The 18,662-nt window shown below is 26.7% G+C and overlaps 5 protein-coding genes across 5 annotated transcripts; 2 read left to right on the forward strand and 3 right to left on the reverse strand.

Annotated features, from left to right (window-relative positions):
• Window positions 1-1,163: 1,163 nt before the first annotated feature.
• Phum_PHUM420250 (hemomucin, putative) lies at window positions 1,164-3,152 on the reverse strand (the record flags this gene model as incomplete). The annotated part of the gene is made up of 4 exons (XM_002429060.1): window positions 1,164-2,143; window positions 2,224-2,499; window positions 2,666-2,923; window positions 3,137-3,152. The coding sequence occupies 4 exons, from the start codon at window positions 3,150-3,152 to the stop codon at window positions 1,164-1,166; spliced, it is 1,530 nt and encodes a 509-aa protein (XP_002429105.1).
• A 1,204-nt stretch (window positions 3,153-4,356) lies between these two features.
• Window positions 4,357-8,144, forward strand: Phum_PHUM420260 (Dipeptidyl-peptidase, putative; the record flags this gene model as incomplete). Its single annotated transcript, XM_002429061.1, has 13 exons — window positions 4,357-4,394; window positions 4,491-4,668; window positions 4,814-4,930; window positions 5,386-5,613; window positions 5,695-5,835; window positions 5,922-6,065; window positions 6,155-6,285; window positions 6,423-6,676; window positions 6,759-7,021; window positions 7,099-7,347; window positions 7,428-7,598; window positions 7,691-7,850; window positions 8,002-8,144. The coding sequence occupies 13 exons, from the start codon at window positions 4,357-4,359 to the stop codon at window positions 8,142-8,144; spliced, it is 2,217 nt and encodes a 738-aa protein (XP_002429106.1).
• A 433-nt stretch (window positions 8,145-8,577) lies between these two features.
• Window positions 8,578-12,275, reverse strand: Phum_PHUM420270 (uncharacterized protein; the record flags this gene model as incomplete). Its single annotated transcript, XM_002429062.1, has 15 exons — window positions 8,578-8,708; window positions 8,793-8,970; window positions 9,060-9,185; window positions 9,272-9,414; window positions 9,502-9,666; window positions 9,750-9,941; window positions 10,022-10,247; window positions 10,352-10,573; window positions 10,674-10,988; window positions 11,074-11,164; window positions 11,246-11,469; window positions 11,582-11,704; window positions 11,793-11,933; window positions 12,033-12,165; window positions 12,238-12,275. 15 exons carry the CDS (start codon window positions 12,273-12,275, stop codon window positions 8,578-8,580), a joined length of 2,448 nt encoding a protein of 815 aa, XP_002429107.1.
• A 1,784-nt stretch (window positions 12,276-14,059) lies between these two features.
• Window positions 14,060-15,235, forward strand: Phum_PHUM420280 (inositol monophosphatase family domain containing protein; the record flags this gene model as incomplete). Its single annotated transcript, XM_002429063.1, has 4 exons — window positions 14,060-14,179; window positions 14,263-14,472; window positions 14,554-14,889; window positions 14,978-15,235. The coding sequence occupies 4 exons, from the start codon at window positions 14,060-14,062 to the stop codon at window positions 15,233-15,235; spliced, it is 924 nt and encodes a 307-aa protein (XP_002429108.1).
• A 197-nt stretch (window positions 15,236-15,432) lies between these two features.
• On the reverse strand, window positions 15,433-18,148 carry Phum_PHUM420290 (luciferase, putative; the record flags this gene model as incomplete). The annotated part of the gene is made up of 9 exons (XM_002429064.1): window positions 15,433-15,472; window positions 15,997-16,099; window positions 16,176-16,341; window positions 16,414-16,641; window positions 16,712-16,987; window positions 17,078-17,252; window positions 17,337-17,661; window positions 17,749-17,956; window positions 18,017-18,148. The coding sequence occupies 9 exons, from the start codon at window positions 18,146-18,148 to the stop codon at window positions 15,433-15,435; spliced, it is 1,653 nt and encodes a 550-aa protein (XP_002429109.1).
• Window positions 18,149-18,662: the final 514 nt, after the last annotated feature.

The raw sequence follows: 18,662 nt of genomic DNA on the forward strand, positions 1-18,662 counted from the left end.
AATTTTATATAATCAAATAATAATAATAATAATCAAGTCGATTATAATAAACAAATATAATTATATTAATAAATAATAATTTATTTTCATTTAAATAAATAAACAAACGTCAAATTTTTTATATAAAAATAAATTTGAATAAAAATTTACCCGGGAAATCGTCGTGGAAACGTGCCACGGTCATTCGACTCGATTTCTTCGATCAAAAAATTTTCAATCAGGGAAAAAAAATTTAAAATGGCGAATTATCAGGTGAGTAAAACAGCAATAATAAATTCGACAGGTGTTTTTATTATTATTATTATTAATATTATTCGATAAGTTTTTTTTTTATCACTACATAACGAATATTTTTCGATAATGTTTTAAATAATTTTTTTTTTTCGAATACGATCACGTATAAAAAAAAAAAAATGGCGCTCGTTTGAATTGTTATTATTACATTTGTTAGTTCATTTGTTTTTATTTTTTTTGTTCGTTGGTTCGTTTTGTTTATGACATTTGTATTTTTGTATAAAAGAGTGACAAAATTAGTGATTGAAAAAAAAGGTTTGTTGTAATATTTTTCTTTTAAAATATTTTTAAATATTTATTTTAAATTGTTTATGATTCGTTATTTTACACAACAGGCAAATAATACTTTAAGTTTTTTTTTTTTTTTTGATTTAGAATTTTAATTTATTGCCAGTTTTATAGTTTTATAAATAATTGTTTATAATATTTATATGATATATTTTTAAGTTTTTTAAAACTGAATCGGTTTTTAGGGAGGGGGTCATGTTTATATTTCAAATTTTTAAGGAAATTAAAAAAAAAATTATCAAAATATACACATCAGGTATAAAAAAAAATTTTATTCATAAATATTGTAATAAATAAGTTTTATATAAAATTACGTATTACTTTTTTTTTTTTTTTTTTTACAAAAAATAATTCAACAAAATATTCAAAATAAAAATTTTTTTTTATAAATAATAACGTTAATATCATTATTAACACGATGAGTGAAAAATTTAATTGATAATTTATTTATCACAGGTTTTTATAAAAATTATTTTGTTCGTACAAAAAAAAAAAAAAAATAAAAAATTTTTGTTTTTGTTACAACCATTGATGTAAATTTAAGTAAGTTTGAATTGATAAGTCTTTTTATAATTTCAATTTTATGGATTTGTTTGTTTTTTCCGGGGAGTTTCCGTGTTGGGTTTCACGTTTGGTTTAACTGTTGTAGTTTGAGGTCGTTTTGTTGTTGTAGATGGGACTGTCTGACGAGCTGGTGCAGCAGACTGCTTTGTGGCTGTTGCAGAAGGTTGCTTTGAGTTTGGAGGAGGAGCCTGTTTTGTACCTGGAGCAGGATGTTGCTTTGCAGCTGGCGGAGGAGATTGCGTTACAGTTGGTGGAGGAGGTTGCCTTACGGCTGGCCGATGAGGTTGCTTTGTGGTTGTTGGAGGATGTTGCTCTGTAACACTACCATGCGCTGACTGTGTAGATCTGACGTTGTCAGATCTTGTAGGAAGCTTAACAGGTAATTTCTCTCCTAATTTCGTCAAAGGTATTCTCCCCAAAAAATTATTATACGGAGAACCCATGTACAAATATCCATTATGAATGAAAACATCGCTTAGATGAGGAAACGAACCATCTGATCCATGATAACTCCTAACCACATCACCTGACCAATTAAATTCTAATAATGTCGTTTTAACAGGAGAAATCCAAAGTAAGGTTTCTAAATGTCCGACAAAATGAAGGCCTGCTTTTGATATTTTGTTCGGATACATGGTTTCAATTTTATTAAATAATGCATCGATAATTGATAAAAATTTAGTCAAAAATTCTCTAGTCAAGGGATAATTAGTTAAGTATTGAAATTCTGACAAATGTTCATGAACTTTAACTAAAGGTGCAAAAAATCTGTCTTCACTGACAAGTCTTAAATTATCCGGCACTCCTGGTAATCCATCTACGAAAATTTTACTGCCTCCCTTGTTGGTGCCCTTCAAAAAATATTGATGTATTCTACTATGACCAGATTCAGCTACCAGTAAAAAATCTTCATTAGGAGACAATAAAATTCCATTTGCTCCAAATAAACCTTCCATAAGTACTGTGTTCTTTTTAGTTCGAGGATCATATTTCACAACTCTAAAAACGTAAATTTATATAAAATCTGACAATAATTTTAAAAGGATAATTTAAAAAATTATTTTTTATACCTTCCACTTCCATCTGAAAGAAATACATAAACACCATTTTCAATAGTAAAATCAGAACTGGTGTGACTCCAATAAACTGTACCATCCCTTGCTATATCCAAAGAATTAAAAATTTTCGAAGTTTTCCCATCAATAATTGAATCCTTATCAACAAGCTTTTCAGTTTTTTTAGTTTTTACATTATATTTGAAAATTCCATAATAAGCATCAGCGACATAAAGATCATCTCCAACTCCTTTTATTCCTAATGGTCTTCCACATTTACTTTCTTCCCACCAATTTTCTGCAAATAATTTATTTGATTCATAAGAAACTTGCAAGACATTTTACAATTTTTTTGTAAAAATTTAAAAAATAATTTTATTGACAGAAAAGAATTATTAATTTTTTAAAAAAGTACAATTAATGTACAATTGAAATAGTTAACATGAATGAATAAATTGTTTTACCGCAAGGCTCTCCGAATTTAACAACTGGAATGATTTGATCATCGAAAACTTTTGCCACATAGCCGCCATGCAATGTAGTGTACATTTCTCCATTGACAACTGTAAACCCTTCGGGACCTTTAATTTCATTTTCAAACAATCTTTCAACATTATCTAGTAAATTATTAAGAGCATAACCCTTTCCTAAATCTTTAGCCGGAGTTACATGAAATTCATTAAATTTTACATCTTTGGGGAATGTGGTGGGACTAAAAATAACTGCCAGGAAAATTAAAACGGAATATTTTACCAAGTTGTATAATTTTTTTATTAACCCCATTTTTTTTAATTTCAAAAAAAAACGAAAAAAACTTAATATTTATGTATTATTATTTACTATTTTAATGTTTTCATAAATTAAAATTTCAATTTTAATTTATAAATTTTAATTTACTTTTATTAGATACCCCACCACCAATTCACTTCACCAACAATATTGATGTGTCATTTGTCGGTTTAAAACCGATTTTGTTCTTATCAAAGGATAAGTTAACAAGGTACTACTCAAAGGAAGAAACATAATTATGTTGGATACTTGAATCATACAATAGCTTAACACATGTTTTCGCGGCAATTATTGTTAAAAGTATAAGAGAGTCCTCCTTCTATAGTATACTATTTTTATTATAAAAAATTATAGAAATCGTTTATTAAATACTTAAATGTATATTGTAAAACTATTACTGTAAATGTAAAAATATCAAGTAAGTTTTATTTTTTTATTTGTAGTTAAATGATAAATTTTATATTAAAAAAAAAAAAATTGTATTATAGAATTGTATTATTTGATATTTAAATACGATAAAAAATTTTTTATAAAAAACTCTTTTTTAAAAAAATACTCTGTTCGTTTTCTAAAACAAATGATTTTAAATTTAATTTTTTAACTGTTAAATCATTTTAAATAAAAACGATTAATTTTTTTAAATATGGCTACCATGTAATATGATTATTTTATATAATGATCAACATATAACATTTGTTATGATAAAACATAAGTCTTATTAAAAAGTTATTAGTGCCATTAGTCAGTAATTTTTGTGATAGTATCCCGCCTTCATTCTTTACTAAAAAAAAATTTAATCTGGTTAAAATGAAAAATAAACAGGATGTTATTAGGTAAAGAAAAAAATTAATGTAAATATTATTATATTTTTTTTTTAAAAAAAAAGAATTTATATTAATTTAAAAATACAAAATTAACATTTAATATAGTTACAAGAAATTGTTTTCAACTTGAATAACATTAACATTACAAAAATTATGTAAAAAATCATTGCTATTATTGTATTTTAATTATTATTATTATTATTATTCAATAATGGCGGTAAAATTTAAAACGTTGTTTATACTTGAGTATAGCAAACGGTTTCAAAATTTTTTATTATTTCCCGTGCGTGTAGCATTTATATTTTACGTTAATTAGGGTGTTTTAAATATAAATATGTGTTTTTTTTTCCATAAGCTTGAATTTACAAATTAATATGACTTTAAAAAATTATATTTGTTAAAAAGAAATTTAAAAAAATTAAAAAAAATTTTTTTTTTTTGAATTGCAAAAGTTGGTAACACGTATTATGAACGTGGTTTTAACACACTGACATTTTTTATTTTGGCATTGCATTGTATAGTAATGAAAATTATTTTCAAAAATGGATAGTTCATTGCATTCTATTCATACTGCAATTTCGTATGTTGTTTATTTATATTTGAATAAAAAATTTACAATTATAATAAACATTTTTGTAATTTTTAATTAAATTTGTGTTTAATTTTAAATTAGGAGTAAATTTCTGCGGTCAGATGAAGACGATCCTTATTCTCAATTTATTCTTCATTCAAAAACACCTGTTTTTGAGTTGAATGCTATCGCAGCTTTTGAAAATTTAACACATAGAGAAAAATTATATGCTCATTACTTAAGTCATGCTTCTTGGTATGGGAGTTTAATATGTCTCTTTCAGGTAATTTTACTATCTTGTCAATTTATGCTTTTGTTTTCTAACGTTATCTGTTTAATTTCTTTTAAAAAAAAAAAAAAAAAGTTTAAATGAAAAATGTTTTTATTTCTTATAAAATATTAAATAAATGTATTTATTTTTCTTTAAGAGTTCACCTGAATCTCCAATTATATTTTCATTAGTTTTAAAAGTGTTCGGAGAGCAGCCAATTGAAGAATTGAAAAAAACTTCATTGAGCAATGGTATAACTCATGAAGAATTTCAGGTATTTCATATTATTTATTTATACATTTAATAAAAATTTCAAATTTTGTTTATTATATAAGATAATTAGTAGATTAAAAATTTTTTAAATTATGTAAATTTCATCATCTTGACATAAACTGTAAATGTAACATAACAATGACATGTCATTGATAAAAATAGCTTATGACATAATTTTAAAGTTGTTTGTTTTTTAAACAATGATGTTAATTTTCAAAAGTATTTAATGTACATTTTAAATTTATGACCATTAACATTGAAATAGATAAATATGTTGTTATTTTAAATTTTATCAGTCGTCATATAATATAGATTATAAAAACAATTATTACGAGCGACTAAAAAAATTTTACTTAAAAAAAAACTGAAAAGTTTTTATATAATGAATTTATATAGCCTTTATTATAATAACATTATTTAATCAGGTTTTTATAAGGAAAATATTTTTTATTTCAGTCCATTTTGGTTTATTCTTGTGGAGTTCTCACTAATTTGGCAAATTATAGAAGCCTTGGAAATTTTAAATATATTCCTGGCGCACCAGTAGGAGTTTTTGAAGGTATAATTAAGTCTAGCAGTGCATATAAAAAGGATCCTCAAAAAATAATGTCATTATGGAATAGTGTAAAAGTAGCTGTTTATTCTTTAACTGATAGAGAAAAGACTTTAGGTTTTCCGGATAATGTAAATTTTTTTATTTCTTTTAAAATTATTTATAGTAGGGAAAAACGAAGCAAAATTAATTTGAAAAATTTTTTTTTTAAGGCTGTGTCTACATTTTTCTCAGCAAATTGTAATAAATCTGATGCTGATGTTATCAGTAAGTTTTTAAACCATATCGGTATGGAGGCATTCAATACGAGAGCTTTTAAAACTTTGTTACCTGATGGAAGTCCTCATTATGAAGTAAATTGTTTATTACTAAAACAAAAATAATTTAATCTCTTGCAATTTTTTTTATTTTACAAAAAATTTTTTCTTTTTTTTTTTAGATTTGCTTGGCATCTGCTGAAGAAGGAAATTACCCGAGTCTCACTAAAGAAAATATATTGTTTGCACGTTCACATTTCAGTGTTACAAGAGGTGATTACTCGCCTTTAATGAAGCTTGTTGTAGAAAATTTGGAAGAAGCAAAAGTTTGTCAGACTTTTTTATTTCTTTTTCGTAGTATACATAAATTTTAAATAGTAATAATGCTTCTTTATTTCACAATATTATTTTGCAGCAATATGTTGCCAACGAAATTCAAGAAGCAATGCTTAATAAATATATAGAAAGCTTTAAAACAGGTTCATTGGATGCTCATAAAGATGGATCTCGGTATTGGGTCAAAGACAAAGGACCTATGGTGGAAACGTAAGTTGAAGTTATAGTACAGGAGGTTTAATTGCCTTCATTAAAAGCTTACAATTAAAAGGCAAAAGAAGTAACTAATTATCAATTTTTTTAATTGAAAAATTTAAATGATTTAAAAATTTTTATTTCATGACTAGATATATAGGTTTTATTGAAACATATCGAGATCCGGCTGGCGAACGAGCAGACTTTAGCGGTTGGGTTGCAATGGTAAACAAAGAGAGATCAACAACATACCATAAATTGGTAGAATCATCAAATTCGATTCTTCCTACTCTGCCTTGGCCGAAAGAATTTGAAAAGGATAAATTTCTACATCCGGATTTTACATCTTTAGACGTGTTAACATTTGCCAATTCCTTAGTTCCAGCTGGAATTAACATTCCGAATTGTAAGTTTTTTCCAAAAAAAAAATTGAAAAACTATTTATCGTTATGTCACCTTATAAAATTTAAAAAAATTTTTTTATTTAGATGATTCAATTAGGCAAAACGAAGGGTACAAAAACGTTACTTTGGGAAACGTTATTTCATCGTCGTTTAAAGACAACTCTCTTCAATTTCTTTCATCGAGAGATCAATTATTACTTGAAAAATATCGGAGTAAATCATTTGATATTCACGTGGGTCTTCACGAATTGTTCGGTCACGGTAGTGGAAAGCTATTTAAAAAAGATGCACACGGAAAATTAAATTTTAATTTGTCAGCTGTGGTTAATCCTCTTACCGGACATAAAGTAATTTTCGACTTTTTTTTTTTTTTCTAATATTTATTTTATTTATTTTACAATTAAATAAATATTTGTTCTCTCAGATCGATAAATGGTACGAAGCGACGGAAAATTACGATTCGAAATTTAACGTTATCGCATCATCTTACGAAGAATGTAGAGCCGAAGCCGTGGGCTTATACCTGTGTTCGAATCCTCAAATATTGAAAATATTCGGTTACGAAGGTGAAGACGCAGACAATATAATTTACGTAAATTGGTTATCCATGATGTGGAATGTAATAGCAAACGGTCCTGAATCGTATAGTTTCGAGAAACAAACCTGGTTACAGGTATGCATCCCAAATGATAATTCATTTAAAAAAAAAAAAAAAAAAACAGTAGGTACGTTACAACCAGAGTTGTTTTTCAGGCTCATGCCAGAGCTAGATTCGTTATTCTCAGAGTATTGATGGAAGCCGGAAATGATTTTCTGACGATTGTCGAAACGGAACCAGGAAGAGATCTTCGTGTAAAATTAGATCGTAGTAAAATAGCATCGGTCGGAATGAAAACGATTGAAAATTTTTTATTAAAATTACAGGTACAGAAAACTTTATTATAAAAGTGTCCAAAAAAAAAAAAAAAAATTTTTTTCAGGCATTTACCCAAATTCTTTTTTTTTTTTTTTTGAAGGTTTTCAAATCTATGGGTGATTTTGCATCAGCATCTGAAATGTACAATCATTATTCGGAAGTGCCAACACACGAAAGTCCTTGGGCAAATTGGAAAAAAATTGCATTTTTACACATGAAACCGAGGAAATTATTCGTTCAGGCCAACACCGAAGTAATAGGTAAGTAATAAAACGCGCGAGTACATTTAGTACAAGAGATTTATTTTTTTTTCCCACAATGATAAATAAATATTATTATTATATTAATAATAATTTATGATGAGTTTTAATGCTAGCTTATTATTATTATTATTTTTTTTTCTTGTTACAGATAACCAAGTCGTTTTAAAACGTTACGAACCTTCTTTTAAAGGCATAATAAGTTCGTGGGCCGAAAGATTTTCGACAAAAGTAAACATTCATCAAATATTAGAAGATTTATGGTTGAAAGATCAACAATATTTCATTGTTTAGAAATGAAATCTAAATCGTCGTATTGGAAAATAGTACAATTTTACAACCGCCTGCGTACGCACTCACGCGTAAGTAAATTTATTTGCCGTTTAAATTAATTATTATTATTATTATTATTATTATTAAAATGTAAATCGATAATGATTATAAAAGATATACTTATTTATTCGTACTCGCGATATATATATATATATTGAAGAAAATCGTTAGTGATAATAATAATGATAATAATAATAATAATAATAATATTTAAATACATAAATATTTGGTACGAAAGCTAAAAATTATCGAACGGATCACGTGCACACACATTCATCGTAAGTAGTAATTATTATTATTATTATTTTCCCCCCCTCACCTCCCTCGCCCCCACCCCCCCACTATTTCTCTTTCAATTTGAAAAAGTTGCGGGAAAAAATACGGCGATCAATCATCAATTCGTGCTCTCCCAAAATGGATTCAATTTCAAGGGTCCCTCTTTTTGCGTCAAACGATTTTCTTCTTTTTGCTTTTGAAGTTTTTTCTCTTCCCTTTTCTTTCGCAGGTTTTCTATTTTGGACGAGCCTAAAATGATTTCACACGTTTATATTTAATGTTACCAACCAATTTTTTTTTTTTTTTTTTTGTCCGGTGCGAATGGATTGGTACCTCTGCTCAAATTTTCCTGTTCGATATCCGCGAGTCCGGAACTACGAAATTTATTTAAACGAGTCGAACAAACGGATGATTCGGTAGTCTTGTTGCTATCTTTCAAAGTAGTCGTCGTCGTTGTTGATTTGGTTTCCGTACTTTCCAAATTTTCGTTGGACGTTCGACTAGGTTCGACCTTTTCGTAAACCTAAAAAATAATAATAATAATATTCGATATAAACGTTGAAATTGAGAGTGAAAGAGGATTTTGTTACGATGACTTACCGAAGGTTCAACATCTTCGAGAGATCCCCATTCTTCATTGTCCCATCCATCGTTTTTCGATTCTATTTTTTCTTTAGTCTGAGCCGGCGGTTTCGATTCCAGGTTGTGAAATCCACTTCCCTGAGCCTGGAAAAAAAAAAAAAAATTTATTATCGTCGTGTAATAATAATTACGATAATTAAAAAATTATAAAAAAAAAGAGGTTAACTCACATCAATGTCTCCCCAATTTTCGTTATCCCAATTTTCATCGTAGTCGGATATCGAATCCCCTCCTTTACTCTCTTCCTGTTCTAACGAAGTCATCGAAGTCACGCTGGAAGTCGTGGTCGAAATGCTACTACTGGAAGGTTGTTCTAAACGTTGAAAAAAAAACATTTTTTTTTTTTCATTTTAAATCATTTAAATGGAGAGAGGTCATTTTTAAAAACTAACGATTTTACCTAATGATCCTGGTTTGCTGAGAGTTTTATTGTTTAACGAAGAATGAGATTTAACGGTATCAGATTGACTCCTGTAAAATTTAGCCGTGACAGCAGTCACGGCCCATCCAGCCCATGTTGCCGCCGCGTTTGATAAACTAGGAGTGGATGCGTGCACGTCGGCCTCTAGAAAATTAAAAAAACGAATAAAAAAAAAAAAATAATGACGGTTGGGATAGAGAGGAGTCGTGAAGGAAAAATAAACAAACCGATAGATTCTCTTAAACTCGGATCTTCAGAGACTTTTTCAAGTTTTCCCAAAAAACCTTTAATCGTTCTAAAAACGCTATCTCTGACATTTTTTTCCGGGTCGGTCGTTAATTGGCATAGAGCAGGAAGAATTCTGGCGGCTACTTCGGAGAGTAAAAAATATTGTTGATTGGATGCCATTGCCACGATACCTTTTAAAATAATAATAATAATAATTATTATTTGAGTTAATTAAATTTGATTAAATTAAATTGCGTGTCATTTAATTAACCTGCACTTCTTGCCGGAGGAAATGGGTCTCGTATGGCACGAATACAGGCAGATATTAATACTTTTTGCCTTATTTGAGGATGTAAATGTTGAGCTATTTTTCCAAGGCACACCGTTGTATTTGTTCGTATACTTCCCTCGTCTTTCGATTGAAGTCGAGCAAAATGACGTAAAACTTCTACGTTTAAATTATTATAGTTCAACTTGGGCGCTAAGTGTATGATGGACTAAAATGTAAAAAAAATTAATAATAATAATAATAGTCATAAAATTGAGCCTATAATAATAAAAAGGGAGAAAAAAGGGGGATCCTGATTTAATTTTTACTTACTTTAACCGTTTGCTCTCGAATTGTTGAATTTGTATCGATGAATCCATGAGCGACTTGTGGAAATATTTGATCATTAACTGTGTTGGAATGTAAATGACTAATAAAATGTTCCAATTGTTGTAGTAAACGTATTCTTGTCGCTCTGTCGTTAAAAGCGAATAATTTTACAACGCAGGGAACTATTTTTTTTTGATATTCCTCTTGGTTTAATAATCTTCCTAACTGGAAAACACATACACATCAACATCGCATACATATTGTCTTTTTTTAAAATTTTTTTTATGATAATTATTATCATTATGTAATTTTTAAATTGATTTACCTTAAACATTGGAGCTAAAACTGCAGAACCGGCTTCGCCATATTCAAAAGCGGTTATCAATTGTGGTAAAATTTTATGTTTGCAAACATGTTCGGGAAAATTGTCTAAAGAATTCACTAAACTAATAAAAAATTTATTCTTTTCTCCTTTTTCTTTTATTTGTATTTCTTCTAGAAAAAGTAATGCATCAACTAATTCATTTTTAAAATATCCACCATTTTTCCTGCATCTTGTTATAACATCAGCCGGATTAGGTCTTGACGATGGATTAGCACTGACTAATTCACAATAAACAGCCGTAAGCGATTTGGGAATCTAATAATGATAATAATAAAAAAAATGTTTACATCAATGGTTCCCCTGTTTAAAAATAAACATAATTAAATAATGCCCCTTTTACATTTTCAAGATTTTTAAGTGACATTTGCTTTGGTAAGTGTCCATTAAAAACTTCCCAAATCAAGCAGCCGAGGCCCCACATGTCGCTAGAGCTAAAACCAAAAAAAAAAAATTTTATCAGTATGAAATTTGTAATGATGTAAAAATTTCAACAAAAAAGAGACAAAATGTACCATTTTGTTATGTGAGACTGTTTAGAAGAATCTAATTTTTCAGGAGGATCATATTTGTCGAGTGCTGGAAGCAATTTAATTGGTAAAGTTGAATTTTCATTTATTCCTGCAACATATTCAACCCCACCGAGTTTCCATTCACCTGCTTCATTAACAAAAACTGATGTAAGACATACATTATTATGACATAAATTTCCATCATTAATAAGAAAACTTAATGCTCTCTGAAAGAGAAATATAATAAATAAAAATGTGGAAATGATGATTTTTAATAATGTATATAATTATTTTCAAACATGTATGTCTTCTCTAAAAATTTTCTTAAAATGAACTCACAGTTATTTGAAATATTCCCCATGATAAATAATGATCTTTTTGATGACCTTCTTGGGAAAATGATTTTATGTGATTACCTAATGGTTCAACATATTCAGTCGCTAAATATAAAGCTCTATCCGTCTAAAAAAAAAAAAAAGTTATTTAATTTTTGTATCAATAATTTATATTAAAGTTTGTAGGTTTCACAATTTATTTTTCAATTCCTTACCTCTAAACTTTCTATATATGTAAGAATACTCGGATGCCTTAACGTTTTAAGTCTTTTAACAGCAGATTTACACAATTCTAATTGTTTTTCATTGCCTTGTTTAACGTCATAAACGAAAACCGATACTTCTTCATCACTACCCTAAAATATAATAATATTCAATTTTTAAATAGGTAATGCAATTTATTTCATAAAAAGAAAAAATTTAAATAAATAGTAATTATTAATAAATAAAATCACCTTTTTTTTAGCTTTATGTAAAGTCCATAAACATTTATCTTCTAAACCTTCGACTGGTTCTCCTATTTCAAAAGCAAAATCTTTACTGGGATCTCTTGAAAAAAATGACCACATTGTTTGAAAAATTATTTTTCTTTAAAAATAAAAAACGATTTGAGAAATTAAATAAAAATTAATAAATGGAGTTTTTTAAATGATAATTAACGTATTTTGACACATAACATTTATATAAGAATTCGTCATGTTTACTTTAATTATGCAGATGACAAAAATTTATTTGCTTCAACCTTAGAGGGTTGGCAGCAAATGAATGTAATAAAAAAATACGTGGAAGCAATTTTTTTTTTTTATTCCTTTTAACGTTTCATTTTTTTTTTCCTTATCATTTCTTTAAAAAAATGTATTTAAAGGCAAGAAGTTTAAACTTGTTGTTTTAATTTATTATAAATCAAGGTATACGAACGATTAAAAAAATTTTTTGACTAAAATCCTTATTAAATATAGCAAATGCATACAAAGAAAATTTACAGGCACCATTAAAAGAAGATGTTAAGGACTTTCAGTGCAATAATTAAACATAGCCTCACATTTTCAAAAAGATAAACAATTTAATTATTTGTTAAACCTTATTCAAATTTTGTTTTATGTCTAGGTTAATAAATGTTTCAATAACATTAAATTATTCAAAGTATTTTTAAATTTTACCCCTGCTAAAAGCAAATACTAAAAACTCTCCATAATAAGAATTATTATTAAATAAAGCTTAAAAAATTTTATAAATTTAAATTAGTAATGCTAATTTTACTATTGAAAAAATATTATTTAATAAAAAAAATTTTTTTATAACTAATTATTAACTAATATAACATGATTTTTATTTTAAAAAAATTATTTTTAATTTGTTTCATAACAGCTAACAGTTTAAATTTTGACAATTTTGTTGTACTTAATGTTGTAAAAATGAACATAACATTAAGTAAGATAGGATTTTCCTTATTTAAAATTTGAAATCATAAAAAAATTTTAGATTTAACACTCAATAACAACAAATATTTTGGGTTAAAACTAAAAATTTGATTTACTTGTAATTAATGTATAACACAAAAAAAAGACAAACAGCCTCTACAATACACAACGAATACTTAATAAAGTAAAAAATATTTTACTTGTTTCATTAAAAAAAAATTAAATTTTTTAAAAATTCACACAATTGAAACAAAAACACATTTAGCAATCTTGCAATGGAATTAAATTAATCATAAAATAAATAATTTTTTTTTTAAACTTCGAGTAATTTTAATGATAAATTAAATTATCTTTTTTTTTTTGTTAAATTTAATTCTTCTTTTTGAGTCTGACTAAATTTAATTTAACAGATTCAAAATCAATTGAAATTATTATTATTGAAATCATATTTATTAATAAGAGTTTTTTATAAAAAAAATTTTTTATTTGTATTAATACAACTGAAGTGTGAACTTTTTTAAGGTAATGAAGGTAATATTAATACAGTTTGATATACTGCATAATATTGAAATTTTACAATTAAATCCTTTAAAAGATTATTCTTGTTGTAAAATTATGTCATTTATTTTCAAGGTTCCATAAAAAAAAAAAAAAAAAAAAAAAAAACTTTTTCAATTCAGTGAAAATTGTATACCTAAAGTTTAGTCCTTCATTATTTACACGACACTTGGTTGTTTCAAGGTCAAATCAAAAATGATTTTTCCGCTCTTATTATGTATTAGATAAAAAAAAATTTTTTTTTTTTTTGACACGGTTAATTAATCACAGTTTGTTTTTTTCACATTACATTTATTTAGTTACATTTGTATATATATATATATATTTATTAGAATTATTTTCTTTTTTTATTCGTTAAACTATTTATTATATTTAAAAAGTTATAATTTATAGCCATATTTTTTATTTTAAAAAAATATTCAAATATTTCATTTTTTTTTTTTTTTGCATTTTTAATTTTTTGTATCTTATTTGTTAAAATTAATTTAATATTTAAATAAATGATGGCTCAGAATACTCCTTTGTTATTAAGATTGGTGGCTTCTTCAATAAGTGCAGCTAATCATGCTGGTAAAATAATAAGAGATGTTATGTCACACGGAGATTTAGCCATTGTTGAAAAGGTTAGTATTCAAGAAGGTGTTGAAAAGGTTAATGATTCAAAATAAAAGTTCTTATAAACACTAAAATGGAATTTTTATTCTAGGGGAAAAATGATTTACAAACAGAAGCAGATAGATCAGCTCAAAAATGCATAATAGCATCATTGTCAAAGCAGTTTCCCAGTGTTCATATAATCGGAGAAGAAGGTGCCATCAATGATGATGTACCCAACGAATGGATTACAAAAGAAGCTGATAAAAACGTTTTGGAACTTGATTGCCCTCGAGAACTTTCAAACATATCTGATTCTGATGTAAGATTAAGTTAATTATTCAAAAAAATTTATGTTACATAAAACAATTTTACATAAATTAATTAAAACTGTTTTAAACAGGTAGTTTTATGGGTAGATCCATTGGATGGTACATCTGAATATACCCAAGGACTTTTAGATCATGTTACTGTTTTAATTGGAATAGCTGTTGGAAATGAAGCTGTCGGTGGAGTTATTCATCAACCTTATTTTAATTACAAAGAAGATGATAAAGAATTGGGTAGAACAATTTGGGGTATTCGAGGAATCGGTGTTGGAGGATTTACACCGAAAAGTCCACCTGCTAATCAGAGAATTATTACTACCACAAGGTCTCATTCTAATAATGTAGTAAATGAAGCTGTTGATGCTATGGAACCTACTGATGTAGTTAGAGTCGGAGGAGCTGGACATAAGGTAAGTTCATATTTTTAATAAGATCCCTAACACTTTAAAACTTTTTTGGACATTTTAAAAAATAAGGAGGAATTTATTATTATTCAAGGTTATGTTATTAATGGAAGGTAAAGCACATGCTTACGTTTTTGCCAGTAATGGCAGTAAAAGATGGGATACATGTGCTCCAGAAGCTATTTTAAGGGCTTTGGGAGGTGAACTCACTGATATGGCTGGAAATCATTATTCTTACAACAAAGATACTCCTCATGCTAATACAAAAGGTGTATTAGGGACAGCCAATAAAAATGATCATGAATGGTATTTGAAAAAAGTTCCAAAATCAGTACTTTCTGCTTTGAGCTAAAACGATTATAATTCATTTTCTTAATAACCCTTGGTTAATAAACCTGATTTTGATATTTTATTTTGTGATATTATAGAAAAAAATTTTTTTTATTGTGATAAAGTTTTGTCTTTGTTAATGTATCCCAATGATTTAGTAAAAATATATTTACTAGTTGTTTAAAATTGCTAAAAGTGGAACTTATAAATTGTAAAAATTCAGACATTGCAATATAGCATCTCCCAAAGTCTTAAATTCCTTTAAAAAGAAAATTGTTGTAAAGATAATAGAAATTTCCCGCCAAAAATTCAGTTTCCCCTAAATATTAATTCCATAAAATTTGAGAAAAGGGAATAAGCGTTTCTCCCTTCTTTTTTTTGGAGGGATTTTTTAGATTGAAAATAATAATCATATGGAAAACTTATTTTTATTGCACTTATTTATTGTTACATATTATAAATATAGTTAAAAATTTATAAGGAATAAAAAAAACATATTAAAATCTACTATCACATAAATGAGCGTAGTTTTCTCTATATATAATTCTACGCCGTATAAAATTCATATAAAATTTTTTTTGGCATTTTTTTTTTTTTAGAAGCATAATTTTTATTCAAGGCAAATTTTGGCAGTTATCGTTATTCGAATCTATTTAAAAAAAAAAAAAAGTAAAAAAATTCTTTTCCTCGATGAATTGTTATAAGCAGCATCTATTCCCGTGACGTTTAATTATTACTAGTTTCGAATTTATTTAAATTAATTATAATTTCGATTTGTTCAACATGGCTTGAAGTTCTCTTCTTAATATTTTCCCACTTGGATTTTTTGGTATTTCTGGAATAAATCGAACACCGCCGTGCAATTTCTTTTGAGGGGATACTTTACCTAAAAAAAACAATTTTTTTGCGTTCAGTATAACGTTTCCATTATTGATTTATGTGATTATTATTTTTATAATTACCAGCAACATATTTTTTAATTTCATCTTCTGTTATGTTAGCCCCTGGTTGCTTTACAATAAATGCTAATGGAAGTTCTCCAGCTTCTTCATCTGGAATTCCTATAACTCCTGCTTCCTTGACTCCGGGATGACTTAGTAAAACTGTTTCTAGTTCCGTCGGTGATACCTGTATTAATTTTCCTTAAAATGATTAAGTTTTTATTTATTTTTTTGTGTCAAGGTCTTAAGTAAAAATTACCTGGAATCCTTTATATTTAATAAGTTCCTTTAATCTGCTTACTATGTAAATAAACCCTTCATTATCAATGTATCCTATATCACCGGTATGAAACCAACCTTGAGAATCAAAAACTTTTTCTGTTTCAATTGGATTATTTCTATATCCTTTCATAACAAATGGTCCTTTAAAACATAATTCTCCTTGATTATAGGGAGGGAGAGCCTTTCCTGTTTCAATATCAACAATCTAAAAAAGATAAATACTTTTAAAAAAAATTTTTTTAAGAAGATTTATTGTACAGATTAAAATAAATTACTTTTAACATCATTCCCGGAGCAATGGTTCCCGAAGATCCTATTTTATTTATATTATTTTGAAATGCCACACAACAAACAGATAATTCCGTCATGCCGTAACCTTGTTGAATTTCAAAATTTAAATTGAGCCTTTTTTGAGCATTTTCTTGAGTTTCTTTACTTAGAGGAGCTGCTCCACATGTTAATTTACGAATACTTGACAAATTATATTTTTGAACAAGAGGATGTTTGCTTAAAAAAACAAGAATCGGTGGCACGACGTACAAATTCGTAACCTGATATTAAAAAAAAATATTTAATTAATATTTTATTTAATGGTTTTATATTACTCATTTAAATTATATATATATATATAATGTAATAACCTTGTAATTTTGAATTGCTTCTAAAAAATTCATTTCATCAAATCTTGGCATTACCACGAGATAAACTTTCAACATCAAACTAATCAACAAAATACAACAACCATAGCCGTGAAAAAATGGTATGAGTCCTAATGTAACTTTATTCGGTCCAGAATCATCGTTGGTCCATAATAATCTGTTTAACAAAAAAAAATTTAATTAGTATAAAATAACTTCAGCTTTTTTTGCATACAGTTGAAAATTAAAAAAGTTTACTGACCTTACAAAATTGAGTAAGTTCATGTAATTAGCATGAGTTAATTCTACACATTTTGGCAATCCCGTGGTACCACTTGAACATAATAAAAATGCTACCGATTCTGTAGGATTAATATTTTCAACAGTTAAAGGTTTTGAATTCTTGTGTAAATTTATTAGGCTTTCATAAGTAGTAAATTTACTCTCAGCATCACTATTATTATTAAATAAAATAAGCTCTTTAACAAAAGGTAATTCCAATGTAGTTTCTTCAATATTGTGAATGCTAAAATGTGAGCAAAATATAATAACTGGCCTTGAAATGCTCAAAGTATGTTTTAATTCACCTAAAATTATTTTTTTATGTGCAATCAGAATTAAAACATTTTTAACATAAATATATAAAATATTAAGTGAACATAAATTTTACAAACTTATAGTATAAAGTGGATTTATAGGAGCACAAGTTGCTCCAATAATCAAAATTCCTAATATTACAGAAGCATATTCTAAATTGTTTTCACTACAAATTCCTACAACATCTCCCGATTTTATTCCTTTAGATTTCAATGCGGCAGCAATTGCAAAAGAATCTTTCATTATTTGTTGATAAGAAATTTTTTGATCGAAAAGAGAATGTACCTAAAAAGTGAATTCATGTTATATGTGAAATTTTTTAACATTGGTTCATCATTAACTTACCAATGCTGGAGTGTTTCCATATTTTTCCATTTCTTTAAAAAGATATTCAGAAATAGAAACATTATTATTTATTTTTTCATTTGAAGGATTTAAGAGAATGTATTCGTGAGTCAAAATAGGTAGGGATGCCATTGTACTGTGTGTTGTGAGAATCTGAAATAAATAGTTTAAAAGTTATTTGAACTTTCAATATTTATGTGAAGATAAATTTCTCAATTATGACGATTAAGTTTTAAACATTAAATATACAAATAATTTCTCATTATTGTATTTACGAACAAAATATCTTAGAGATCTTAATCAAATTTTATAGTGTGTGTATATATTAATTAATTTACCTTTAGCTAAACGAAATAAACTTTATTGTCAACTTAACGACGTAAATTAATTAATTAATTTAGTGTTAATAAATTTAATTTTACGTAATTTAAAATAATTACTTTTGGGTTAAATGCCGTCTTAATTATTATATATATTTTATTTTTTATATCTCAATATTAAATAATTAAGCACTACTGTATGTACTGTACTGATAAGTATGTTATCAGGTTAAATTTTCAACTTGACATTTATCTTTATACATCTATTACGTCGCCATAATCATGATAAGGTTATTTGCGACAATCTAAATGACTTAATTAAACCT

The sequence above is a fragment of the Pediculus humanus genome, genomic scaffold (assembly GCF_000006295.1).
Source record: "Pediculus humanus corporis 1103172108186 genomic scaffold, whole genome shotgun sequence".
Taxonomy (NCBI): domain Eukaryota; kingdom Metazoa; phylum Arthropoda; class Insecta; order Psocodea; family Pediculidae; genus Pediculus; species Pediculus humanus.